General features: G+C 41.6%; 1 protein-coding gene across 1 annotated transcript; it reads right to left on the bottom strand.

Annotated features, from left to right (window-relative positions):
• Nucleotides 1-12: 12 nt before the first annotated feature.
• Nucleotides 13-25860, bottom strand: HSD11B1 (hydroxysteroid 11-beta dehydrogenase 1). Its single transcript, XM_028125839.2, has 6 exons — nucleotides 25758-25860; nucleotides 24885-25015; nucleotides 24038-24149; nucleotides 23721-23906; nucleotides 1921-2064; nucleotides 13-230 (listed from the first exon to the last, which is right to left on the bottom strand). The coding sequence occupies exons 1-6, from the start codon at nucleotides 25843-25845 to the stop codon at nucleotides 13-15; spliced, it is 879 nt and encodes a 292-aa protein (XP_027981640.1). The 5' UTR covers nucleotides 25846-25860.
• Nucleotides 25861-27998: the final 2138 nt, after the last annotated feature.

Raw genomic sequence — 27998 nt, 5'->3', positions numbered from 1 at the left:
TTAAGGAAGTGCTTAGTTGTTTATAAATTTGTCCAAACTATAACTTCTTAAGGACAAGAATTCCAGGATCTTCCTCCCTGGGTTTCCCAGCAGGAGATCTGTCCAGACTGAGTTGTCATAGTACACTTCCTCTTGACGCAGAGCTCCCCCTTTGATGATCTCCAGGGCACATTCTTCCTTCGGAGACGCATCGATGTTGAGTATCCCAGAAACGGCCTTCATGGCTGTGTCTGTAGAATTATGAGAGAAGAGTGGGGTTATCCAAGACCAGTAGAGTCTACAAGGTGGAAAGTCTGCAGACAGTAACAGCTTAACTGTTAGGGGCTGTTTGCCAGTACTTGTTCTACAAGGCCCACGGGCCCTCTCAGGAGACTGGGTACATTTAGGGCCTGCTGTGCAAAGAGAGGCTTAGAGTTAATGTGGGCCCTGTCTTCCTGGATGAAGATCTGGGGCGGGAGGGAGGCAGTTAGAGGTGATTGCGAGATTTAAATCATGCTTCTCTCTTGAGTATTTTGGTGGGGGTGAGGGAGTCATATGGGGGAGCAGAATGAGGATAGAAGTTATATCAAGACCCACTAGCTAATGGAAAGTGTCAGTGGGCAAAGCCGAGTGCTGTATGACAACAATTTTCTAATTTGTAAAAGGAAGAAATGGACAAGAATCCAGGCCTTTGCTTTCTGTCAACACGAACCACTTTGATTTTGGAAGGGAAGTTACTTTATCTCTTCCAAATTTCCATATCCTTCTGGCACAGCTTCTTTTTCTCTTTCTATCCTTGTTTCACTGTGTGTCTTTCTTTCTTGTTCTGTAACTACTACTCAATGTACTCAATTACTCTTTCAATAAAGTTTTCTTCTTGTACCTATTCTAGATAAACTTGCATTTGGACTTACAGAAAAGTTGTAAAACTTGTGCAGAATATTTCCTTGTAGGCTTCACCCTGCTTCCCCTAATTATAACATCACACATAACCACTGTACAATTGTCAAGGTACAATATAATTAGGGCAATTTTACTAACTAAAACACAGACCTTATTTTTTGCACTAACATCCTTTTTATATTCCAGGATCTTAGCCAGGAGTATACTTAGCAGTCATTTCTTCTTATTTTCTCTCCAATCTGTGACAGTTCTTCATTCTTTCCTTGTCCCTCATGGCCTTAACACTTTTGAAGAGTATTGATCAACTGTTTTGTAGAATGTCAGTTTAGGTTTGTCCATTTTTCTCTCTTTTTTTAAAAAAAAAAGATTTTATTTTTAAGTAATCTCTGCACCCAACTGGGACTCAAATTTACAACCCCAAGATCAAGAGTCTTCATGCTCTACTGACTGAGCCAGCCAGGTGCCTCTGTCCATTTTTTTTTCTGATGGTTGGAGTGAGGTTTTGCATTTTTGGCAAGAATATCACAAAAATGATGTTGTGTCCTCAGTGCATCATATCAAAGAGTTTATGAGGGGCACCTGACTGGCTCAGTCAATACAGCATGCAACTCTTGATCTTGGGGTTTTAAGTTTGAGCTCCATATTGGGTATGGAGATTACTTATGAAAAAAAAAGCGTTCATGATATCAATAGTTCTTATTACTGGTGATGGTATTAAGAGTAACAAACTTGTACTTGATAAGCCTCAAAAAGGAAAGTAATGGCCATTGAGTGTTCTTGAGGATATGAAGGGTTCAGAATAGGGTTAAGTGATGAGTCTGGTGTCACTTGGCACCCTTGGTGGTCAGAATGGAAAGAAGTGTCAAAGGATAGTCAGAGGCTCTCCTAGTGACAGAAGTGCTTCCTTAAGTGGAGACTGGTGTTCTCACTGGCTTTTAGTGCATTACACACGAGTCAAGGAGTTCAACGCCTTCTTGACCCACAATGGTAAGGCAGGCAATCATCTGCAGGCTGTTTATTCCACTCTCTTCACCTTACCTGTGTTTATGAGGCCGAGGATACAGAGAGTGATCGAGACATTGACCTTGGTCACTGAATGTTCCATCCTGATAGAGGAGAAAAACCCATCCAGAGCAAACTTGCTTGCAGAATAGGGTGCAACAAGTGGACTAGCCATTTTCCCTAAATAATAAGGAAATGGGTTAAGAAGGTGACCCATTTTAGCTTTTACAGAGATGATCTTTGCTTTATCTGTAGTAGGATTTGTGACCCCTATGGACTCCTTTTACCCTTTGAGGCACAGTTTCTCTTTACTCTTACAGAGATTATCATGCTATGTTGAATTTCTGAAAGAAAAAAAGATTATTAAGGTATCAAAGAAACTCCCCTTGAAGAGACTGGGGTGCGAAGTGGGGTGGGCTGCAGGAAAGGCTTCACTGAGGAAAGACTGGTTAGACTTTAGTAAGGGTGGTAAATAAGTGGGACTACAAAAGAGCCATGTAATCCCACAGCCGCTAACTCTGTTACCTCTGACCCAAGACAGCAGAGATCTTAGGGTTTGGCAAGAGCTCTCTGCCAACACAGCAACCTATTATTGTCTTTCTATACAAGGGAAATGGAAATCCTTGTCTTTGCTTTTCTGCTTAGAAGTGCTTTTCTTACTTTCATCATTCTGGTTAATTCTCAGCCAGTTTGGGAAGGACATGTGGACATATGCCTAATAGGGTGACCTATTCATTATAACCTTTCCAAGAGGAGGGATTAGAAGGGGCGTGAGACCTTAGACTCTTTGCTGAGCAAAGAGTTATAATAGCTACTTTAAAATTCTTTTTTTTTGAAAGATTTTATTTATTTATTTATTTATTTATTTATTTATTTAAGAGAGAGAGAAACAACATGAGAGGGGAGAGGGTTAGAGGGAGAAGCAGGCTCCCCGCTGAGGGGGGAGCCTGATGTAGGACTTGATCCCAGGACTCTGGGATCATGACCTGAGCCGAAGGGAGTCACTTAACCAACTGAGCCACCCAGGCGCCTGCTACTTTAAAATTCTTGTCAGCTAATTCTGAAATATGGGTCATTTAAAGATTGATCTCCATTGATTGCCTTTCCTCCTGAGTATCAGTCATATTTCCTATTCTTGTATGTGGAATAATTTTGCAATGTATTCTTGATATTGTGAATGATACATTGTAGAGTCTCTGGATTCTGTCGTATTCCTCCAAAGAGTATTGATTTTTGTTTTTGTTTGTGTTTTTTTCAGGTCAGCATTTAACTTGGCTGAAACCCTCTGTCTCTTGCAGTAGGTTCCAGCTAAAATCACTGTTGAATTATTTAATCTTAATTGACTTCTTGGTATATACATTACCCATGAGTAATTCGAGGGAAAAATAGATTCTGTTAGAGTTTATATATAAAATTTGGTACTCTTCCACTGTGGCTCTTGCCTTTCCAGGATGTTCCCCCTCCACTTTCTGGCTGCTACAGAAACCCTAAACTCTTCTTTCTGGTTCTTTAAGGTAGTAAGATGGCAGATGTCTATCCCAGATATGGTGTTGATTGTGGACTGCCCCTAGGCATAAGTTATAAAACTGGGAAACTCACCTAGTGTCAGTTCCCCCTTTCCCCTTTTCAAGTGTCAACAACTCTCCAGTTTTTGTCAGCTTTTGCTTTTTCTCTCCAGTGCTTTCAGTGGTTGCTTTCTATATTTTGTCTAAAGTTTGATCTGGGGCCGGCTGATCTGTTAGGTACCACTCTGCCATTAATGGAATTGGAAACTCTATAAGTTCTTAAATGAAGTTGCTTGCCAAATCAATGGAAAAAAATGACTTATTCAATAAAGATGCTGGGAAAGTTGGTTAACTCATTGGAAAAAATTATTAGCTCCTCGTTCTATATCATATATCCAAAAAATTCTAGATGGAAAGTATGGCAGATGTTATTGTCTACCCAATATCCATTTCCCTCTTTTTAACAAAAAGGAAAAAGGGAAAAAGGAAAAAAAATATGATTTTTTCTCAGGACAGCAGTGTGTTCAGATAAAAATATTTATTTCCTCAAGATTCTCTTGCTCTTTTGTGTGGCCAAGTGATCTAGTTCTGGCCAATGAGAAATCTAACAGAGGGGGGTCTCCAGGAAAGATATTAATTTCCTGATGAAATAGGTGGATTCAGGTGGCATGCAGTTTTTACATTTTGCCTCTCTTCTTTCATCCTAAATGTACTTCAGATGTGATGCCTAGAATTGCAGTGGTCATTTGTGAACTTGAGGAAAAGCTACATGTTAAGGATTATAGCACAGAAATGTGGAGTGAGCTTGGATTCTTGAAGATATAGTAAGTCCACCAAACCAACCCTGAACTTATTCCCTGAGAAAAAGGAAGCCCTATTTAAGTGATTGTAAGTGAGTTTTTGTTATATGTGTAGCAGAATGCATCTTCTGACTGATAAAAAATAATTCAACAGGAAAGAAGATACTACAGGAGAATATTTATCAGATCCTTGGTTATGAAAGATCATTCTAACAGAAAAGTAAAAAAAAAATATGTAAAGGCACAGAATATTTGATGATATAAAATGTAAAACTTCTGTATGTGAAAGCAATAGCTATAATAACATCACTATAAAGGTAAAGGGTATGGGGTGCCTGGGTGGCTCAGTGGTTAAGCGTCTGCCTTCAGCTCAGGTTGTGATCCCAGGATCCTGGGATCGAGCCCCGCATCGGGCTCCCTGCTCGGTGGGAAGCCTGCTTCTCCCTCTCCCACTCCCCCTGCTTGTGTTCCCTCTCTCGCTGTGTCTCTCTCTGTCAAATAAATAAATAAAATCTTTAAAAAAATAAAAAATAAATAAAGGTAAAGGGTACATGATAAACTAGAAAACAATTTGTAACAGAAGTTTAATATCTTCAATCTGAACTTCAATTCTTCATGTATTAACTCTTCAAGAAAAATACAAACAAATCTCTTTAGGGAACCACTCCACCTCCATGCTCAATCATGAGTTTTGGCTTGGAATGACTCTACAGTCAAGTTCCAGGAATGGGTGTGTGTGTGGCACAAGATGTCCAACCAGAGTATCTGATACCACTGGGTTGTTGACTAGTCTAGGACTGGACCAAAGACTCCATCAGGGCTTCAGGACACACTGTTGGTTGCCTAACCAGAATTTAGTTCCCCTTTTTTCCCCTGTAACTGAACCCCAGTTGAATTCATGTTTCCACCTGTTGTGGAGACTGCTAGCATGCTCTCAATATATCTTTTCCTCTTCTTCTTTAGTAGTGGAATCTCTGATGTGATCTGGACAAATAATTATCTGGGATAAAGTCCACATTTCTCAGCTTCTTTGAGCCAGATGTTGCCAAATGACTAAATGCTGTCCAATGGGTTGTAAACAGAAATGTATTATGTGATTTCTGGGATATGTCCTTAAAAGAAGAAATCAGTCTCTTCCTTCCACTCCTTCCTCCTTCTTGGTGCCTTAAGGTAGATATGATGGCTGTGGCTCCAGAATTATCATGAAGTAGAAGCCACATGTTGAGAATGGCAGAGCATTGAGAGAGGAGGGAAACTGGGTAACCATGGAGCATCCATCCTGGCCCTACTTCCAGGGTACTGCCTACCTCCAGATTGATTTACCTTTTAACTTATTTAATCTACTTCTATTTTAAGTTTTCTGCATTAGAGAGCTGAACCTAATCGTTACTGATAGTCCTTCTTACTTTTATGCTGCCCATGTTCCAAAGGAAAGTTGATACTATCTCTAACACTAGGGGTGGGTTTGTATAATTGATTTAATGCAATCTCCTGGCCCATAATTGACACAGGAATGAGCATGTGCTCCATTTTGGACCAATGTCTTGAGGAGAATTTTGTTGGAGAGTCTGAGAAAATTCTTTATTCTTCTGGGAGAGTTTCTTAAAGTAGTCATTTTGTTTCTCTTCCACTGGAATTTTTGTGCATGGGTATGGGGGCTAGAATTACTGTAGCTATCTCACTATCAGCCTGGGGATGAAGTCACACATGGAAGGGAGCAGAGCCAAGAGAATCATGGGGACATTGAGCTCGAGCCAAGTCAACCTTAAATCTGGACTTCCAGTTATGTCAAAAATGTTTTCTATTATTTAAGCTAAAAATAGACCCAAATTATTTATAAGAGTAGCATAGTGGTTAAAAGTATGAGTTCTACAATTAGATGACCTGAGTGTGAATCCCAAGTATGCCATTTCTTAACTGTTATATGTGGATAATAATACTAAGCTGAAATAATCCATGTAATATACTTAGTGCAAACTCTGGCACATAGAAAGTAGTATGTGCGATCGTTATTAGTATTCATGTTTCAAATTGGTGAAAAAGTATGAGCTATTCAAAAGATTATGTTGGGACAAAGAGGCTACTTGGAGAAAAGTGCCCTTCTGGGCACCTGGGTGGCTCAGTTGGTTAAGCGACTGCCTTCGGCTCAGGTCATGATCCTGGAGTCCCGGGATTGAGTCCCGCATCAGGCTCCCTGCTCAGCGAGGAACCTGCTTCTCCCTCTGGCCCTCCTCTCTCTCTCTCTCTCTCTCTCTCTCTCAAAATAAATAAATAAATCTTAAAAAAAAAAAAGAATGGTATTGTCTTAGGAAAAAAAAAGAATGATATTGTCTTAAAAAAAAAGTGCCCTTCTAATAAAAAAATTCAAATTAGGGACGCCTGGGTGGCTCAGTCGGTTAAGCATCTACCTTCGGCTCAGGCCATGATCCCAGGGTCCTGGGATCGAGTCCCGCATTGGGCTCCCTGCTCAGTGGGGAGCCTGCTTCTCTCTCTCTCTCTGCCTTCCACTCTCCCTGCGTGTGCTCTCTCCCTCTCTCTCTCTGACAAATAAATAAATAAAATCTTTAAAAAAATTCAAATTATATTAGATAGTATATGTGGAAAGTAAAGTAAAAAAATGAGGGTCAACATATGATCTCAAGGTAAGAGATACTTTTTAAAGCATGAAATTAAAGCCATAGATTATGAAAGAATATATAAGTAAGTTCAAATATATAAAATTTAAAAGGCTTCAGAGTTCTGGAAATGCTCACCATTGCCTTCCTACACACATACCCTTCAAAAAGATTTTGCCTTCCCAGCCATAGAAGGTCAGGCTAGTGATAGCCAATATGCACAATGGCTTGAACATACATCATGATCTCTCTCAAGATATTGAAATAAGTGATGCAAGGATTCTAATTAGCTGCTGTTAGATTTTGAACTAAAAAGTCATGTAAGGTTGGGACTGGGGTAGCCATTTCCAGCCATGGAAAAGGATAAGCAAACAGAGAAGTAGCCGTATAGAGCAAACAAAATAATCACAAAAATTGGAGCTAAATAGGAGCTAACATTTACTTAGCTCTTATGTGCTAGTCTCAAGGCTAAATAATTGCCTAAAGTTGCATAGTTAATGAGTAGGAGAACCAGGAGTCAAATCAGGATTCAAATTTGACTCTAGTGGCTCACAATTTCAAACAATAAGGGATATTTTCTCAATAGAAGCCATTGTTGTTTTTTTTTAAGGATTTTATTTATTTATTTGACAGAGAGAGACAGCGAGAGAGGAAACACAAGCAGGGGGAGTGGGAGAGGGAGAAGCAGGCTCCCTGCTGAGCAGGGAGCCTGATGCAGGACTCGATCCTAGGACCCTGGGATCATGACCTGAGCCAAAGGCAGAAGCTTAACGACTGAGCCACTCAGGCACCCCAGAAGCCACTGTTCTTTATTTTATTTTATTTTAATTCCAGTATAGCTAACGTACAGTGTTATATTAGTTTCAGGTGTCCAATATAGTGATTCAACAATTCTATACATCACTCAGTCAGAAGCCACTCTTCTTCATTTGAGTATTTTTCAAAAGCCATGTGTTAAATCCAGCCATTCCTGAGTTGGTGAAGATTCTCTCTGCTTGACAATTAAGCCCCCAAATAGGCAAAACTTATGAATAGTGTTATTATTTTCACTTCTAAGCTGACAGATGAGGCTACCCATAGGGCTACTCACTACTAGTCCCTTTGTGTTAGTTTCCTAGGGCTGCCATAAAAAATTACCATAAACTTGGTGGCTTGAGGAGACAAAAATTTATTCTCTCATAGTTCTGGAGACTATAAGTTCAAAACCAAGCTATCAGCAGGGCCATATTCTCTCCAAAGGCTCAAGTGGAGAATTCTTGCTTGTCTCTGCAAGCTTCTGATGGCTGCTGCCAGTCTTAGGCATTCCTTGGCTTAGCGATGCATCACTCCAATCTCTGCCTCCATCTTCACATGGCCTTCTCCAATTTTGTCTGTGTCTTACTTTTCTTATTAGAATGCTTGCCATTGGATTTAGGCCCACCTATATAACCAGAGATGATCTCATTTTGAGATCCTTACCTTTATTACATCTGTAAAGACCTTTTTTTCATATAAGGTCATATTCACAGGTTCCAGGCTGACATATCAGCTCACTATGCCCTTCTAGATGATAATAAAGATATTGTTTATGGTATTTTATGTATCTGTCCAGGTAGCGACAGGGATGCAGAAGCAAGAGACCATGTGAACCTATAGTCTGAATTCCTGTAGCAGTGATTTTTGTCCCACTATGGGAACTTAGTGTATCCCACTTTCTGTCTTTAATTATGCCTTAGGTTATGGTCAAAGCACAAAAAAGATCTTGAATTGTTTTGCACAAGAAGAGGAGAGATTTTTGTTGGTGGTGGTGTTTTGTTTGTTTTTTGTTCCAGAGAGGAGGGTGAGAGAAGAGAGAAAGGGAAAGAGGAAGAGAGGAGAGAGGTAGAGAAACAGCAGGACATGGCAGAAAATTTCCTGAAAAATTCACCAGATAGATGCATGGTTTAAAAAAATATTTTTAAAAGATTTTATTTATTTATTTGAGAGAGAGAGAAAGAGAGAGAGAGCACGAGTGGGTAGAGGGGCAAAGGGAGAGGGAGAAGCAGACTCCCTACTGAGCAGGGAGCCCGATGCAGGGCTCCATTCCAGGACCGCAGGATCATGACCTGAGCTGAAGGTAGACACTGAACCGACTGAGCCACCCAGGTGCCCCTAAAAAAATATTTTTAAATGGTGAAGAAAAATACTGAATTATTGGACAAAGGTCAAGATTGGACAAAGACTATTGAAAACTCTTTAACCTTTACTATGAAAACTATGCATGAAGTACACTGCAACTGTCATTGACATTCATTATAACCAAATTTTATCTCTTAGATTTTGTGACCTGCCATTGATCTGCAAACCTTTAAACCAGTAATTCTCATATTCAAATATGGAGAGATAGGGCACCTGGCTGACTCAGTTGGTAGAACACGCAACTCTTGATCTCAGGGTTGTAAGTTCAAGCCCCAGGTTGGGTATAGAGATTACTTAAAAATAATAAAATCTTAAAAAAAACAAACAAACCCAAATATGGAAAGAACCTGCAGATTTGAGTTTATTCCCCTCCCAGAGTCTTCTAGTCTGTATTCTTGGGTGAGGGCTGCGTTGAAGGTCTTTATCCATAAAGCATATTTATGGTGGGCTTTGAGGGTAGATGTGGGCGCAGGAGATGCATGGTGACATAAACTCATTGAACCTGATCTAGGAACTCCCAGAAGAAAGGGGGAGGGAAGGTCTTTGGAAGGGGCTGAAGTCTTATGATAGCAGCTGGGTGAGTTATCATTAAATTATGAGTTATTGTATCTCTTTAAGGCCCAAACTAGTGTGACCTGGGAAACCATGTGTCCCAAATCTAAACTGGATATTTAGGTAAAGAAAGATATTGGACTAGCCAGGAAACTTCAGACTTCACCTTCAGGAGGTAGGTTGTGAACTCTGCTTTGATGACAGAAGGTACAGAAGGGCCAGGGAAGTGGGGATGGCTTGTACAAAGACTAGAGGTGGGGATGAGTTAGTTCCAATGAGAAGCTAGTAGAACAAGAAAAATAGTAACACAGTTCATTATATTTTCTCCTCTTTGAAAGTATAGGCTAATAAGCACTTGTCCAAAACCCATAGGGCCTGATGTGTTAAGGAATTCAGAATTATTTTTGGATTTTAGGAGGTGATATGGGGTTTATACTGTATATTACATAACACTCCCAGTAGAGTCTGGGGAGGCATGCTGTAAGCAAACACATTATTATTTCTGCACTAAAATATTTGAAAGTTCACACTGAGATAAAAGCTTTAAGTAGCTTCCCTTCAGTTCAAGTTAAATGAACTATAGAGAATGAATTATGGGGAAAAAATCCTTAGTGTTCTGAGCTCCCCCCAACCCCAACCCTGACCCCCAGCCCATAGCTTTTTGGATTTTGGAGTTGCAGATAAAGGATTTTGCAAACCAGTCTAGGCTCACTAAAGAAAAGCTGAAACATGTCAAAAAGTAGAAAAAAGAGATAAGAAGGGAGAAACACTCCTAGGTGCTTGCTATTCCAAAAACAACCCTGGCGCGTTTCATTCAAGTCTGTTTTCTATTCACGGAGCTGTTCTTAAACATTTTCCCACATAATGCTGTTTCGCTTGTGTGAGGGAACCTCTGCATTCTGCTATATGTAAAATATAATTAGAAGTTTCAGAAAACAGAAAAGGGCAAGGCCCCTCTAAAAACCCAGATTTTTATTTTTTAGAAAGGTTCTGTGAGTTAAGGGGCCCTGGTCAAGATGGAATAAATAACATGTAACAGGATGTTAAAAATTGACTTCCCCTGCTCTAGTTTTAGCCGAGGTTCAAAGGCTGAGAGCAAACTGGCAAATGCCTCCATCTTCTGAAGGGAGCTTCCAGACTGCCTGTGTGCTTACACAGTATGTGGTAACACAGATAAGCAAAAACCCGAAAAACCGCAAAACCAAAAATGTGTTTGCAGCATGTAGACCCTCAACCACCTCGAGGGAAGAAAGGGCCTGAAGGCGCAGAGGCCAGAGGGAATGGAGTAGGGGGAGGAAATGAGCCCACATCTCAGTGACCTTCCAAGGAGAAAGGGTGGGCCTTCCCCTCCTGTCCGTTCTTGTGAGAGAAGCTCCAAGGGCAGCTCATGGAGAGCTTGTCCCGAGGAGTTTGAGGGGCACCAAGGACTGGGGTTTGACGCAACCTGAGAGGTTCCGCTTACAATGGGCAAGGCCACTACAGAGCGGGTGCCAAACTGTGTCATAGAGAAGGGAAGGAAGGCTTCCATCCAGCCCACAACTCTGCTTGCCGCCACCCTAGGGGCTTTGTCCTAGCGCTTGTCCCTTCTTCCCCAGAGTCATTTCCAATCCTGTCCCAAAGGACAGCCCCAAGTGGTGAGTGTATCCCCCTGTATTCCCACTGAACTCCCAGGGCCTCTGAGGGAAAGACATCACATAAGCACCTGCTGCCCAAATCACAAGAGAACTAGCAGTGTTCCAGCAGAGGGCTTCCTAAAGAACGCACAAAAACACCCATGCAAGAGTCGGGTTCAGAGAGCATGAGCTTTGAACATTTGCTGTGGTTAGAGCTCAGTGGTAGATTAGCCGGGTGCCAGCCACGTAAGGCCTTACCTATCCTGAACCTCCCTTCTTCCCTGTGCCCCCCTCTTTTCTTTCAAACAAGAGGGGCTAGAGGGAGCTTGGTAAGTGAGGAGGAGATAGGGAACGGGAGGAAAAGCTGAACCCATCTCTCTTTCCTAGAGGCAGGCTCGAGCTTGATCAGGGGAGAAGCTTTAGTGAAATTACTTGTGACTGGACGTTTTAATTACTGAAGTGAGACCTTTCTTGAGACTAGAGGCAGCCAGAGGATCTTTTATGATCCTAGAGCACTGCCATCTGCCTGCCATCACATCCAGGTTCAGGGATGAGCTAACCCATAAATGGGTCTGCGGGAACGAATAAAGTTGTTTTCCGATTGCAGCCCACAAGATTCACTTGTTCAACTACCAGTTAGAAAACATGCCAGAGTATGAGCTTAATGAAATCAAATGAACAAGTAAATAAATGTACTAATTTGCATGAAACTGTCATGAAAGTGAGGGGGTAGAAGCCTGAGTGCTTCTGCCCAAGGTTAAGTTTTGTTTACGGGGGGTAGTGGCGGGGGGAATGGAGTCATCACAGCAGAACAGATCTATGTCAGCTCCATTTCTCTCCTGGGAAGTTTTAGACCGCAGAGAAACAGAGCTCTGGCGATCATATTTTCTGAAGCAAAATATGGGACATGGAGTCTGACAAGTAAGAGTGCAGACTTGGTGATGAATGGGACATACTGTTTGCAATTAGCTCTGTCCCAGAAACGCTGGGACTTCGCCACTGTAGGAACAGCAAGAGCCAGAGGGCTGGCAGCTTAGCTGTGTGCTGGAGCTTGTTAGTGGAGAAGAAGAGGTCAAAAGCAGGCCTCAGTGCTTTTGTTCATCCACTCCACACCCTCCATCCCCAACTGCCCCGCTGAGATTTTGAAATTACAGTATTTCCATTTCAAAGGCAGATTTTAAACTGCTTGAATTGAGAGCTCCAAAGAAAGTGTGCAGGATGTAAAAGCTTCATTTCTGCCTGCCTTCAGACTTTCAGAGTGACCCCAGGCAAATGTGCCACGTCTTCTACTGAGCGAGCCCCAAATTGGGGTTCACCATGCCCTGGTGGCTTCGAGGCTGGGAACTCATCCTGGATTCTGCCCCTTTTATCCAGCTCTTCCTAAAAAAATGTCCTGAGCTTGGCCCCTCAGGGTCTAACCTCTTTAGTTGTTTGGGTTGAATTGGGTTCTAAAGATAAATCCATTTTTGTACTCCAGGCTTTGGAGAACCTGGGGTGTCATTGTAAGTAGTGAGACAACCCACAGCCCAGTGGTAATTGAAGCAATGGGCATGAATGGCGATGCCCAGAGAGAGTATGTTGAGTGAGAAGGGAAGAGGGCTCAAGATGGAAAGAATCTTAAGGAAACCCACAGTAAGACTTCGGGATGGGGCGCCTGGGTGGCTCAGTTGTTTAAGCGACTGCCTTCGGCTCAGGTCATGATCCTGGAGTCCCGGGATCGAGTCCCACATCGGGCTCCCGGAGTCTGCTTCTCCCTCTGACCCTCTTCCCTCTCTGTCTCTCATTCTCTCATTCTCTCTCTCTCTCTCTCTCTCTCTCTCTCTCTCTCTTAAATAAATAAATAAATAAATAAATAAATAAATAAATAAAATCTTAAAAAAAAAAAAAAAAAGACTTCGGGATGAAGAACTGAGACAAGGCATTCAGGGTGGCCAGAGGACATGACACCCGGGGCCGGGGGTGGGGGTGGGGGAGGTGGGGGACTGTGGGGGGTGGGGGGGTTTGGCTGAACACAAAAGAGGAGTATGTGGTGTTGAAACAGTGCAAAATGCAGCAGAGATAAGTAAGGTAAACCTGTTAACTGGGTTTTTCAAGGCACAAGCTTTTCTGTGAAGGTACAAGGCCATGAAATGTGGTTCCTCCTATTGTCCTGAGCATGAACGCATCTCCCAAGATGAGAATAAAAGAGTAGATTTCAAGAGCCCCCACAGTTGAAGGGTGGGCCCTACTAGTTCCACTGGCATTACCTAATCACCCACATCCAGCCTAAATAGTTGTGCTTGGAGAAAGGAGAGATGTCATTATCATGTGTGTTCATCCACTGGGGGTCAAGGAGGCATTTGCATTCCCATCACAAAAGAGCCTTTAAGATTATTTGGAGGACTTTGCAAGTGTCCACTGGAGTTTGGGAACTAGTTGAGTGCATTGTGGGATCAAGTGTATCGATAAGCATCAGGCTTCTCAGAAACCAAATGTGGAGCCCGTGGAGAGGAGCTGGCCTGGGGTTACCTGCCCAGGGATGGTGGGGTGGACTGGGCCAAGGGGGATGGGCTGATCAAAGCCTTGGAGCTGAGGAAGCCAAAAGGAGTGAGCTGGAGGAAGTATTAGCACATCTCCTACAGGAGATCTCCAAGGACCCCATGAGAAAGCCCCACAAAATCCACCCTCATACCTCTTCCAAGTCACTAGATCCCAGGATTTTTTTTTCTTTTGAAATAATTTCAAACTTAAAGAGTTGGAAGAATAGTACAAAGGACCTCTCCCTTCCCCTTCCTGAACCATTTGGGAGTAATTGCTGTAATTGAGGTAATTGCTCACCCAATGTCCCATGGCCCTCAGTATGTTAGTGTGCATTTCCTACACAGAGGGACATTCTCAGACAAAACCACAATGCAACTATCAAAATGTGGAAAGTAATTTATTGGTTTCCTAGACCTGCCGTAACAAATTACTACAAGCTGGCTGCCTTAAGAGAACACAAATTTATTCTTTCACAGTTCTGGAGACCAGAAGTCTGAAATCAAGGTGTTGGCAGGGCTTCATGCCCTCCAAAGGTTCTAGGGGAGAGAGAATCCTCCCTTGCTTCCTCTAGCTTCTAGTGGCTGTCAGCAGTCCTCATGGCTATATCACTCCAAACTCTGCCTCTCCCTTCACACAGCTCTCTCCTTCTGTCCATGTCTTCTCTTCTGTCTAAGGACACTTGCCATTGGATTTAGAGCCCACCCAGGTCATCCAAGATGAGCTCATCTCAAAATCCTTAACTTAATTATAGCTGCAATGACCACTTTTCTGAATACAGGTTCAGGGAGTTAGGACATAGACACATCTTTTTGAGGGTCACCATTCAACCTACTACAATATTTTGTAGGGTGGTAGGGTGTTTTTGTTTTTATTTAGTTTAAGATTTTATTTATTTATTTGAGAGAGAGAGAATGAGAGATAGAGAGCACGAGAGGGAAGAGGGTCAGAGGGAGAAGCAGATGCCAGCCCAATGTGGGACTCGATCCCGGGACTCCAGGATCATGACCTGAGCCGAAGGCAGTTGCTTAACCAACTGAGCCACCCAATCACCCTATTTAGTTGTTTTGTTTTTATTTTTGATAATGACCACCCCAACAGTTGTTAGGTGCTATCTCATTGTGGTTTGGATCAACATTTCTCGGATAATTAGTGATGTTGAGCATCTTTTCATATACCCATTGGTCATTTGTATGTCTTCTTTGGAGAAATGTCTATTTAAGTCCTTTGTTCATTTTTGAATCATTGTTTTTCTGTTGTTGAGTAGAGTGGCACTTAAGACTGTATAAATACCGTGTTCTTATTAAACTTTTACCTACTAGTTTTGGCATCCATTGATGCTTTCTGGCTGAATTATTACTATTTTTTTAAATTATTACTAATTATTTCTAATTTCATCACTCCTCCTAATATTTCTCATTTAGCTTTCCACTATATGGAAATGCCTTCTCCACTCCCCATTTGTTCATGTATTTATTTATTTCATCATGGATTTTTATTGTATCTTACAGGTTATAATCTGTTATTGTCATTATTTATTTGAATGTCCTAATGGTTCCAGGTTCCAGATTGACTTATGAAATTCAGAAGATACCTCTTCTTTTGGAAGGGGGGGATTTGGAGTTGGGAGATTGAGAGACTGGGAGGGCTGGCCATGGGGCAGAAGTTCAAAGTATATCAAGAGCTGTTAGGCTGAAGAAAGGGCTGTGGCAGCCATGTTGAAGCAGGTGCCAAATGAAGCAGAGGCTAATGGCGGGAGAAGAAAGGCGAGCAGGTGTGCTGAGACAAGCAGGTATGGCAGAGCCATGATATCTCTGGGAGAGCCTGGCCTGGCCTGACTGCCTGGCAGTGTCTCAGCTACAGGTGCCATAAGGCCAGCTACCTCCCCAGGGATGGGCTGAGACAGGTGTATGTCCAATGTGGGCCAGTGATCTGGCCCCCCTTCAAAATAATATTCTTTAAATATTGTTTAATCTTTATTTAATGTTACTTGCTTTTCTAATGCTAGAAATAAAGGATTTAATATATGCACCTATTACATGGGAGTTCCTGAACCAGACAACTTTCTGGAAATAGCAAATAATTTAAAACCTGTATAATAAAATGGACTATGCATTCAATGGATCCTGAACTTTCAGTTGGCTGTGATGGCCGATTTCAGGCACACATCAGTGGGCTGTTTTCAGTGTTGGTAGCTTTGCTTGCAGATTGGTAGACAACCTGGAAAAAATCCTCCAGGAAATGTTTTCCTACATACATCTGTGACTGGATTGACAGTTATATCTTGATAGATTCTCCACATTATGTCTGCTGAATGAAATGATGGAAGCACTTCAGAGGCTATTGATACATATTGCCAAATTGCTTTAGACAGAATGAACAATGAGGAACTAGGCTTTTAAAGATCAGTGGTGGAAACCACTTAAAACAAAACAAAACAAAACAAAACATACTCTTCTCCACCAGGAGTATATGAGAGTGTCCAGTTCACAGCTACTCTGTGGAGGGAACATAGTTCTCAGCAATTGACAACTTTGTAGGCAAACAAACACCCAAACAAAACAACAAAAATCAACACTCCACTCCCACCATGGCATTTAGTAGTTTGAATTTGGTAATGCAGTAGTTTCAGTCACTTGAATTTGCTTGTTTACTTGTGAGATTGAGCACAATCTCTGTCCTCCCCTCCCCCCGCCCAAGTCCGCCATTATGGGAGGAGAAATATTTTGGTTCCAGTTACCATATAGAGCCCAAACCCTTACTTTTTGTTTTAAAAAAAACTATTCTAATTTTTCTAATTATCCCAAGCTCATTGTGTAATAAACAGCTCTGAAGTCTATAAAATGAAAGGTAAAAGCCCCTTTCTTTAAACACAGTTGGGTTCATACTATATATACTGTTCTCTAAATTACTTTTCTTTCAAATATTATTTTTATAGTCAGTATGTGTAAAAACTTACATAGCATTTCACTGTAATTTAGAAACCTATCGCTAGGGATGGATATTCAGATTGCTTTCAGTTTTTTAATAACTATAAACAATGTAACGATCATTTACACTGGAATGGGGTCTCCACAATGATGCCCCTTGCATCACTCCCCCTTGCCTTGCCTTCCTTGTTCCCTGCCATAGCCTTGGCATCTGGCACTGTGTGTGGCTCAGAGTGGACCCGCGATTCATATTTTTTTGAATAAATGAATGACTATTTCGCGAACACTTTTGCAAATTTATGCATAGAATAAATTTCTCAGATGTAAAGTTATGCTCTCTCTCCCCAAGCCTTCCTCATCTTGAAATATCTTAAATGGACCTCTACTTATTTAAATCAATACTTATTTCAGCAGGAATTCCCCTTGGTTCAAACCGTCTAAAGGTCTATATGTATACCATGTCAAATTCACTTTTCACTTTAGTAATTTTATACTTAGCTGAGTTTAAAAGATATGCCTTTGTCAACATTTGCAACAAGAAGCTGCATATGAAATCAATTAGGTGTATTTATTATTAGAAAAGTTTTGCTAACATCTCAACGGGCAGGGGCATGGGAAAACAATTCACAGAATAGAAAATATAAATATCCCATAAACACATGAAAATGTAATTAATTCACTATTGGCCTGACTTTTATTAAATATCCACTATAGGCCATGTGCCGCTGTAGGAAATAAGACATCATGGAATAAAAAAATAGAACACCACTGCTCTCAAAGGGACAGGGACCTCACATTCCATGTCACAAATAAAAAAAAGAAATTAAAATTATGACTACTAAACACCTTTTTCTTGTACCGACAAACTTGTCAATTGTCGAAAACTCTGTGAACTCTACAAAGTAGGTGTGAGAGGAACACTCATGTCTATACTTAGGGTGGGAACGTGGCATGATGCTCATATTCATCTAAATTTGTTTTTATTTTTGCATATTTAAAAAGTCTAGTCTTGGTGGGTGCCTGGATGGCTCAGTTAGTTAAGCGACTGCCTTCGGCTCAGGTCATGATCCTGGAGTCCTGGGATGGAGTCCCGCATCGGGCTCCCTGCTGAGCAGGGAGTCTGCTTCACCCTCTGACCCTCCCCCCTCTCATGCTCTATCTCATTCTCGCTCTCAAATAAATAAATAAATAAAATATTAAAAAAATAAAAAATAAAAATAAAAAGTCTAGTCTTTTTGGGGTGCTTGGGTGGCTCAGTCGTTAAGTGTCTGCCTTTGGCTCAGGTCATGGTCCCAGGGTCCTGGGATCTAGTCCCACATCAGGCTCCCTGCTCGGCGGGAAGCCTGTTTCTCCCCCTTACTCCCCCTGCTTGTGTTCCCTCTCTCACTGTGTCTCTCTCTGTCAAATAAATAAATAAATAAATAAATAAATAAAATCTTAAAAAAAAAGTCTAGTCTTTTATTTTTCCTTTTATCTAAAGCAGTTTGGAAATATGTACCAAAAGCCTTCAAAACGTTTCTATCATTTCACCCAGTAAATCTAGTACTAAGAATTTATCAAGGAAATAATCATCATCTCAGCCACACATTTACATAGAAGACATTTATTACAGTATTTCTAAAATAGCAAAACACTGAAAGGAACCTAAACGTCTGGCAATAGGAAAATAATTGTTTTATATCTCTATCTCTATCTGGAAAGAAATTTTCCAAAATATTGGCATGGTTATGGATGATTTTTACTTTCAGTTTTATACTTTTCTTTTTTTTTTCAGATATTCATAGAGTGTGTGTGTGTGTGTGTGTGTGTGTGTGTGTGTGTGTGAATTTTCAAATTATGGAAACATTTAAGAAAGTTGTTGGGGGCATTGGTCTTTTCATTACTTTGTGCATGTACTTCACAGTCTTTTATGAGAAATTTATTTCAGATATTATTTGCTTCCTGTAGTACCTCCTTCTTTTGAATAGAATCTTATCTATATACTGACCCTCTTCTTTTTCTTTTTGTTAAGAAAATTCAAGAGGTATGGGGCACCTGGGTAGTTCAGTTGGTTAAGCATCTACCTTTAGCTCAGGTCATGATCCAAGGGTCCTGGGAGCGAGCCTGCATTGGGCTCCCTGCTCAGCGGGGAGTTTGCTTTGCTTTTCCTTCTCCCTCTGCTCCCACCCGACTCGTGCTCTCTTTCTCTCTGTCAAATAAAATCTTTAAAAAAAAATTCAAGAGGCAAATTGCGAAACTTAAGCACTGCATCTGCGTAGAGTCTAATTTTGGCATTTTTAAATACTTTTTTTTGTTTTTCGGGTTTATTAAAGTATAGTTGACACAAAATGTTACATTAGTTTCAGGTGTACAACATAGTGATTCAGCAGGTCTTATATTTTTCTTTTCTTAAGATCTAGTTTTCTATTTGTATATTTGCAAATAGAGTGTATTTGTTCTAAGCCTTCTCAAACTCCTTGGTAAGTAAATGTAAAGACATGATGGTAGAACCCTCCTATTTTCACCAAGAAATGCACTGGAACAAAAGCAATAGTCTAGCAGGGTTAAGTAGACATGATTATTTAAGCTCTAACCAGCCTTTCAAGGGGAAAAGGTGGACCAATGGTTGTCATGGATACCATTATCTTGTTCTCAACCTGTACTAAATTGTTACTGTCTTCAGTAGGGAGTCATCTTTCCCCCTTGCAAATCTCCACTTGCCCCTTTTGCAGGACTGGTACAACAATGAACCCGAAGATGAGTCCAACAGGTTCTGTCTCAATCCTTCAGGTTTGCCTAAACACAACCTCTTGAATTTAGGAAACCATGGCTCCTGAAATTTTTATGTACAGGTTGTTGATTCTTCCTTGAATCTCTTTTTTGGCCTTCTTCCAGACCCTGTAGGGGACATATCTATAAATGCACATACCTCATCTCTCCCGTCTCCCCTCCATTCTCCTCAAAATAGTCCAAGTCTGCAGCAGCACCTATATCCTGCCTACATAAATACCTCTCTTCACATGTATAAACATTTCCACTCACCTTGGAAAGTGTGGTTCCTGAAAATTACTTCTGAGGTTATTGGATTTAAGGTCAAAGATTCATCTTAGAAAAATATAAAATAATTGGGTGAGGGGATAAACCACCCCTTCCTACTCTAGTTCCTAGGCCCCTTTGCATCCAAGACCTTGACCTTGGCCCCTCCTCTCCCCACTGCACTCTAAGGCATATCCATACATTGAGGCATTGTCTGCCTTTCAGGAAAAAGTGGGTATGCAGAGCTGAAGGCGGGGATGAGATTAACATCTGTATATTCTTGTCTTGATACAAAACACCATTATGGGTATTCCAAATCCTGTTAGTTGATATGTGTAGTTGAGAAACCTGTTTTATTTTTTGCCCCCCTCTTTGTAATGTTGAATTCTTGAAGTAGGTTTAGACCACACAGGCAGCCCGTAACCCACAAACAGGTTAAGGTCCAAGAAGTGACTTCATACACTGGTTTGAGTTTTCCCACAAAAGCATTGTCTTATGAGGTATTTGCCCCTGGCTAGTCATCTCATAATACGCCTGAAATATTATATGTCTATGTAAAAAAAATATATGAAGCAATGCTGGAAATGAGTAAACCAGAAAAGGAATACATTTGTATAAGACTTTAAAAAGTACATACAGAAAGTCGATCTTTTCAAAAGAGAATTGACTTGGAAAATAATGAATAGGTAACCGGAGACACTTATGGAGCTCAGAAAGAGAGCTCTGGGCATTCCGAGGTGATCGGCAAGGTTCTCTTATTCCTTTAGTTTTTCATTTTGAGTATTTAAAGAAACCCAGGATTTTATTATGTGCGGTTGCACTTCAAAATATGTCTTACGTTTTTCTTGATACAGAAGAATCAGTATCCCTACACTTAATGCTGGCCTGGTTCGGTTAGCCTTTGTATTGTAATTGTTAGTAGTATCTGTATCACCAATAAAGCTAAAAAAGAGAGAGGGGGAGGAAGTAGAATTTTAAAGGTTTTCCAAAATGTATTGGATAAGAGGAAAAGGAAAGGGTCTGGCGAGAACTCACAAGGACTTCATATGAGGTGAGGTCCCCGAGAAGAGAAGGGGGCGGGAGAATGGCAGGCTTTGTCCAGGAGTCCCGAGGGGCAGAGAAGCAGCTGTCATGCATGTGACTGATGTGATGGGCCCTGGTTACAGGGTTCACAGAGCCAAGGGGTATGAAAATGCGGTGGCCTTTACTTTTTTGAAAATTGAACCTAAGTCAAGATGACCCATTTTGATTAATGGCTGATAAACTTTTTCCAGATGTTTTCAACTGTTCTTTGCCCAATTCAAAGTGATTTCTTTTCCAGTCACATTGGAGTAGTAATATCTCTGTCTCCATTTGTTTCACAAATACCATCTAGGCATTCTCTTTCTGTACTTCCCCTTGCCCCACTGTGTCCCGCACTGCTGCCTGATGGAAGGGGTTTTGTTTGTATGACGGACCTTGAATCTGGAAAGATCAAGTCTGGAGTGTGAGTGTATGGTGTGCAGTAGGCACATGGGGTGGCCTGGAGGGACTACCGCCCTCTGATCTTATATGTGTCTTGGCACGGGTGACGAGGGAGACACCCCTAGTTGTTTATCAACATCGGTGTCTTTCACAGAACTAGAACCCCTGGTTTTCAGCTGGACACAAATCCACTTTGAATAAAGACCACAACGGCCACCAGCTGTGGCAGAAGAGGAGTCTACAGCTTTCAGGTTGTATCCTTCTTTCTCCATTTTCTGTAGCTAGAATTCTGATTCGTGCTAATAATGAACCATCCTGGACATACAGGTGAGGGTAACGCCCCAGGGATGACGGCTCTGAGACAGAGAGGTTCCTGGACAACTTCCTGGGACAGAACTACCATTGTCAGTCTTGGACTGCTTACTCCAGGCTGCTTTATGAAAGAAAAATAGATTTTGATTTATATAAGTGTAAATATGGGTGTTTGTTATAGTAGCTCAACTCATAGCCAAACTAGCACGTGGTGGAAGGAGGGGAGACTAATCAATGTAACTAGATATTATATATACATAGAAACTTGATCAGTAGGTGCCCTAAACGTGGGTAGATGTGGACCGTAAGGAAACTCCCAGAGGCAGCAATAGTGTCTCGATGCTAAAGCATATTTAAAGCTGAGGTTTTAAGAATGTATTAAAAGTATAGGATTTCTATGTAATGCAATACCTGGAAATGCACTGGGGATAAAAAACAATTGCTTATCACCATAATTCAATAAATGACTTAATGCATTCCCTGGAAGGAATGATTAAAAATCTATCCCAATACTCTTTGGCTGACCTTAGGATCAATTTGAGGATTAGCATCCCACATTTGTGGAATTCAGATTTTAAGGAGGAAGGATTAATGAATGTGCTTGCTGAATGTTTAAAAAAATATAGCATAGAACAGAAGACTTCATCAGCTAGGGAGAGAAAGCAGTGTCTGTACTTCGCAAGTTCACAGACATGTTTCAAAGCAAACAGGCTGAACTCTTTGGGCTATACAAACAGCAGATGTGAAGGATAGTCGTTCAACTAGATTTCCATCTCTGAGTCCACACACATTACGAAGCGACTTTTGGTAGGTGTAGAAGATGTGTGGAAGCAGGGGTTATCAGACTTTCCATCAGGCCCTTGGACTTCTACAGTAATTCTTGTTCCTTCTGAGACCATTAAGACACCATGTGCATTATAGAAAGTTACGTTTCTCTAGCCAAAGATGAAGCACACTCTTTACCTAGAGTGGATATATTATTTAATCAACTTAAATCATTAAAGCCACCTACACCATGACTGATGTGAGGGTTTTGGCCAATGCCTAGGATGGATTGGGGATGTGCCCAGCACCCTCCCACTCAGTATGCATCCGGAAGCTCTCCCTTCCTTTCAGCCTGGAGAGAGGCTGTGTCTGGGGAGGGGTAGGGAGTCTGTGTTGTCTGGGAAGCACAGGGATGCATATCAATCACTCTGTTTGGCGGGTAGCACAGACACACTGCCCTTTTATCCCATCACTATGCAGGCCTTTCCTGTCCAGGAAATAGAATTCTTTACAACATAGATGGTGTTCTTAGTTACAGTAATAGCTCGTAATAGTTTGTGAAATACTTAAGAGTTACAAAGTCTGCAGGTTATTTGTTTTTACATTGCCAAGAACCACATTTAGATTGCAGATTTTAATCCCGGTGTTTGCCACATCCTCTGACTAATCAACAAATAGGTGTGGGACATCTCTCTGGACCCATGACAAAACAAATCCCCCGTTTTAGCTGGAAACTCTCTAGCTCTTTATTGGTGATAACTTCTGATACTACCACCATCCAGAGTCAACGACCTTTCTTGGTCACAGTGTTCTCTTCATGAATCTATCTCTGTACACACTCTCCCTACCCATTGGTGTTTCAATAGGACTTTAAGGTACTAAGTTCAGGTTTTGGAGAACACTCCCAATTTAGGCAGATCTGCTAATACGGTGTATTTGTTTCTGTTCTTCATTTCATTTTGCCTTAGCCTAACGTACATATCAGACACTTGTATGTTAAAATATTCCACTTCTCAGTTCTACCTTTGCATCAGCTAACTTCACCAGCCTGTAGCTTTTGGTCATGGCAGAAGCAAAATCATTTTTATCCATCGTGACCAGGTCTCTCCCTTAGGATCGGGATGAGCTGTATCTCCACAATCTCTCCACGTCCCTTTAGACTTCCATTTGTAGATCACAAACCACCAAGTTTCTCGTGGGCACTCTGAATTACTGCTCTTTCTCTGTTACTTCCAGGGATCTTGCAGCCCATCTACCTTGAACAGCCCCTTATTTCTTATGGTCCCACTTGTTTCTAACAGGGTCTCTTTCACTCGGCATGCATGCTTCTCATTGAGTTTACACACTCAAACTGCACATTCCTACGCCTGCCTCTTCATGCACAGGGGCAAGCTGTGAATCAGTTTTTGCTTAATATCACTGGGAAGATTGATTGGTTGATTTTTCGCTGTGAACATTTAAAATGCTAGTTTATATTGCGTTACTTCTCTGCATGGAACTGATAAAAATTCACATTCACTGCAGAGCCCCCACCACCATCCCTGGCACGTCTCCCACTCCTGCCTTCCATACTGCTCCCTGCCCCACTCACCAGCCTTCGAGGAGACGACAACAATGCTCCCATTGCTCTGCTTCAGCATGGGCAAGGCAGCAACGCTCAGGACCACGTAACTGAGGAAGTTGACTTCCATGTTTCTGCGCACGAGGTGGATATCACCACTAAATAGATTCATAGAAGTGTTGGTGATGTGGTTGAGAATGAGCATGTCTAGTCCCCCTGCAAGAGATGGCTGTGTTGAGAGAAACCATCTGGGGGGCTACCTCTCCTCTCATTCTCCCCCTCCCCAAAGCTCCCTGGTGGACCCTTAGAGCAGAGTCCAGAAGAGGAGGCAGGAGAAGCGGCCTCACCCATGAGCTTCCCAGCTTGGGCAACAAATTGCTCTGCGAAGGTCACATTCTCCATGGAGCCAGCAATGTAGTGCGCTGAGGCTGCTCCAAGCTCCAGGCAGTGGGATACCACCTGCAGGGGCATAGCAGCAATGGCGTCAGCAGCGGCTGCAGACTTTGGGGGCAATCTCAGAAGTAATGGGGGTTTAAATGAGAACTTGCTCACAGCCCTGTTTTGAGAAGAATGGTGGGATATGTGCGCGTGAGCTTGAATTCAGTGAATGTGTGTGTGTGTGTGTGTGTTGCTAAGTGCAACCTGACACGATCTTTGTCCTCTGTCTTAAGTATTTCAGGTAAGGTGTAAATAAAGAAATCATCACTGTGCTGGGGTTTAAGTTCATGACTCATGCTTCTGAGTTTCTGTGAATAGATGTACCTGAATTCATTATTGGCATGGATGCTAGTTTCCACGTGAGTAGCCCTAAGTTTGTGAATGTTTGCATCCTTGGGTTTGTAAGTCTGAGTATATGAGAAAGCATGTGTCTGAGAGTCTGAATGGGGATGAGAATATGAATTCATGAGTAGGTACCAGAATTTTGGTATTCGAGCACACATCTATATATCCGTGATTCCATGTGTAAATATGTGTACATAGGCATGTCTATGAGTATGGATAGACAGATAGATACAGATATTAGATGTGTGTGCGCATAGGATGAATGCTTAAATGCCGTACTTTTATATTCCTGTGGGTGTTTGAACCTGTGTGTGTGTGTTTGCATCTGTGTATGGATGTGCCAGCTTCCGTGTGTTGGTGTGTGTATGGGACATGAGGGGGTACATGTGTCTGTGGGCACAGAACCCTCACCTTCTTTAGAGTTTCTTTAGACCTTGCCGTCACCACCACGTGGGCTCCCATTTTTGCCAGATGATAGGCCATCTGTTCTCCGATCCCCTTGCTGGCCCCTGTGACAATCACTTTCTTTCCTTGGAGCATCTCTGTGAAACCCAAAAGGAAGTGAGGACCATACCCAACTCAGCAGCAGTCTTCCTTCCACTCTGGATGTGGACAAACTTATATCAATGTCTAAAGGTTATGAGCCCAGATCAACTTTTCTCAAACTGCATAAATCAATGAAGAAATGGTTCAAGTCTTTCATAAACATGCTCTGAAAGGGAGGCTTAGCTTGACTGCTCAAAACAAGCCTTCTTGCTGTCCTTCTTAAAAATGTCCATAGACAGAGGCTTCAGCTAAGACACTGGAGTTCGAGACAGTTCTGGACTATCCAATTTTACTCAATTGAAATAAAACTCAAAAAAGTCATCAAAACATATGTGCTCATAGCGATTCCAGGGATTTTCCCTCACTTCTATTCAGTCATCAACTCCAGAGTCCTTTCTTGTCTCCCACTTATCAGTCTCTCCTTAGAGCCCAATTATCTGGCTGTGCTGTAAATTTTGGAATTACCCTCATTTTTGTAGGGAATCTGAAATTGCTTTCCATTGAGTGTGCCAAATAAAGCATGGACTATTTGGCAATCTGCTGGCTACATGATTACCCCTCCCCACACTGCTATTACCCATAGCCCATGTCTGGAAGACACAGAAATACAGTCCCACCTCAGGGTTCCTCTTGTTCAATAACTTTGGGGATCAGGAATTCATCTGGATACTCAGAAATACTCCAGCCACCCCTGTGTTCTTTATCTATTCCTCCAAAATTAGATACATTCGTACTTACCTGGTCTGAATTCCTCACTCGCAGAATAGTAGTAGTAGGCCAAGAAGAACCCCAGAATGGGGGGGAGATATTTTTTCATAAAAGCCATCAGACAGAGTCCTGGCCCGAGGAGCCCTGTAGGACACACAGAGAGAACCTACAGAGCCTTCTACAACCTCCTAGGCAGGCAGCAGCCTCTGAATTGTGACATCAGGGACGGGGGAGGCTGGAGTAGTCTCAGGCAGTGCTAGCCAATTTCCCTGTCAGAGCGGCGATTGGCTTTGGGTGGGATCCCATTCGTCCCTGGCAGCCTGTGTGGTGGATTTCATAATGGACAATGTTTACTCCATTTCATTGAGCAAGAAGAGACTTCCAGATGGCCAAGCTCATGACTGTACAGGACTGGATTCTTGAACATCCCTACCCAGAGCCCATCTTCCTCTTAACACCACTTATGCCAAGAATCAACGGCCTTTCAAAAGTGGTATGTCAAAGGCAGAGAGAAAGTGTGTGCGGGGCTTCTGGGGAAATGTGAGTAATAGCAAATTCAAGCCAAATTCAAGCCAAATCTCACTCTTGGCCCCACCTCCCAGTCGGAAGCAATTAAAAATAACAGCACAAAACAGAAAAATAAGCTGAAGGAAATAATGTGCACATTTTGGGGGGAAAAAATAGCAAACAAGCCCTATAAGCCCCACACTCAAGTTCAATGAACAAGTATTACAACATCAAAGGGGAATGCAAGCCAGCCAGAACCCAGATGGCGGGAAACCCAAGACCAGTTCAAGACTCTCAGGCAAGTGCAATGGAACGTACACTTATTACTTTAACAGCAAATAAAGAAGAAATAGTGAGTGCCAAAAAAAAAAAAAAAGGCACTAAGCTATTAAACTGGGTCTTGTAAATGTTATAGAGGAACAAGACACATGAAGATGTAAGGAAGAGGAGATCTGATCCAGAAGCAAAAAGAACTAGCACCATTGAAGCAAAATTAGCCCCCAAAGCCCACATCCAGCTAAAGATTGATCGAGTATAACAATCAGAAGGCCAGAGGGGGAAACCCCTAGTAATTTGGGATGTATCACAGAAATATATAAATAACCACTTCAGTATGTTTGTAGCAAGAATTCAGTAAGGAACAGTCCTCAAAAAAAGAATTTAAGATACATTATTGTTAAGTTTTTCAACTTCCAACCAACTAACCAACCAAAAAAATTCCCACATCACAGAGCAAATATAGAATTCTGCAAATTATCAATAGAATTGAGAAAACCATTGAAATGTTAGGGTAAGAATGGATACCCGTGTTTTGGGAGGAGGAATGTGGGTTGAGGGCGGGGTTTGGGGGTTCACAGAAGATTAAGAGAAATTGAGTTATGACCCCAAGTACAGTATATGGAAACACTCACTGAGTTTTCACTTCAGAGTAAGGGAAAATAATTGAAGACCCAGAGGAGATGAAATAATTTGTCAACAAAGGCTCACAGCTGTGAAGTTCACTTCCAGGAAACAATGGAGATTTGACAACAGTTGAGGGCTAGCTAGAGCTCAAGGTTAATGGAGGACAAAATAGAAAAAAAATATAAAGAAAATTCAAGTGGGAAATGACATTACATCCTGACAGAACTACAAGATATATATGCATAATTTTATAAGGGGCTTTATGCTGCCAAGACATGTTACAGACTAGACCCCATTTTCATCTCCAGAGGGAAGGAAATTAAAGTTTTATTTTCTTAGTACTACCCTATTAATAGCAAAATTATAGAAAACAATGAAAAGTTGCTTTAAAATATGATGCTGCTGAAATGGAGAAAGATGGACAGAGAAGGTAAGTTTATTATCTGATAAAAAAAGAGACTTTAGAAAAAAAAAAGACTTTAGGGTGCCTGGGTGGCTCAGTCGTTAAGTGTCTGCCTTCAGCTCAGGTCATGATCCCAGGGTCCTGGGATGGAGGCTCCCTGCTCCGCGGGAAGCCTGCTTCTCCCTCTCCCACTCCCCCTGCTTGTGTTCCCTCTCTCGCTCTGTCTCTCTGCCAAATAAATAAATAAAATCTTAAAAAAAAAAAAGACTTTAAGGTGCACTGCAGAAAGCATAGATTTAAAGAAAGCAAAAATAACAATGAGTAAGACAAACTGCAGGTGATAGAACATGAAACAAATGCATCAACTATTGCTGATTGTTGGCTGAACTAAAAAATTAAGTCCACATTGTGCTGCTCAAAAGACCTGTTTAGACACAGGCACATAAAAAAACACAGAC

Source organism: Eumetopias jubatus, unplaced genomic scaffold (genome assembly GCF_037043125.1).
Source record: "Eumetopias jubatus isolate StellerSeaLion01/CBP00866 unplaced genomic scaffold, mEumJub1_p1.0 scaffold_12, whole genome shotgun sequence".
Taxonomy (NCBI): Eukaryota; Metazoa; Chordata; class Mammalia; order Carnivora; family Otariidae; genus Eumetopias; species Eumetopias jubatus.
The sequence above is the reverse complement of the archived record's forward strand: the minus strand, read 5'-3'. Positions and strand labels throughout refer to the sequence as shown.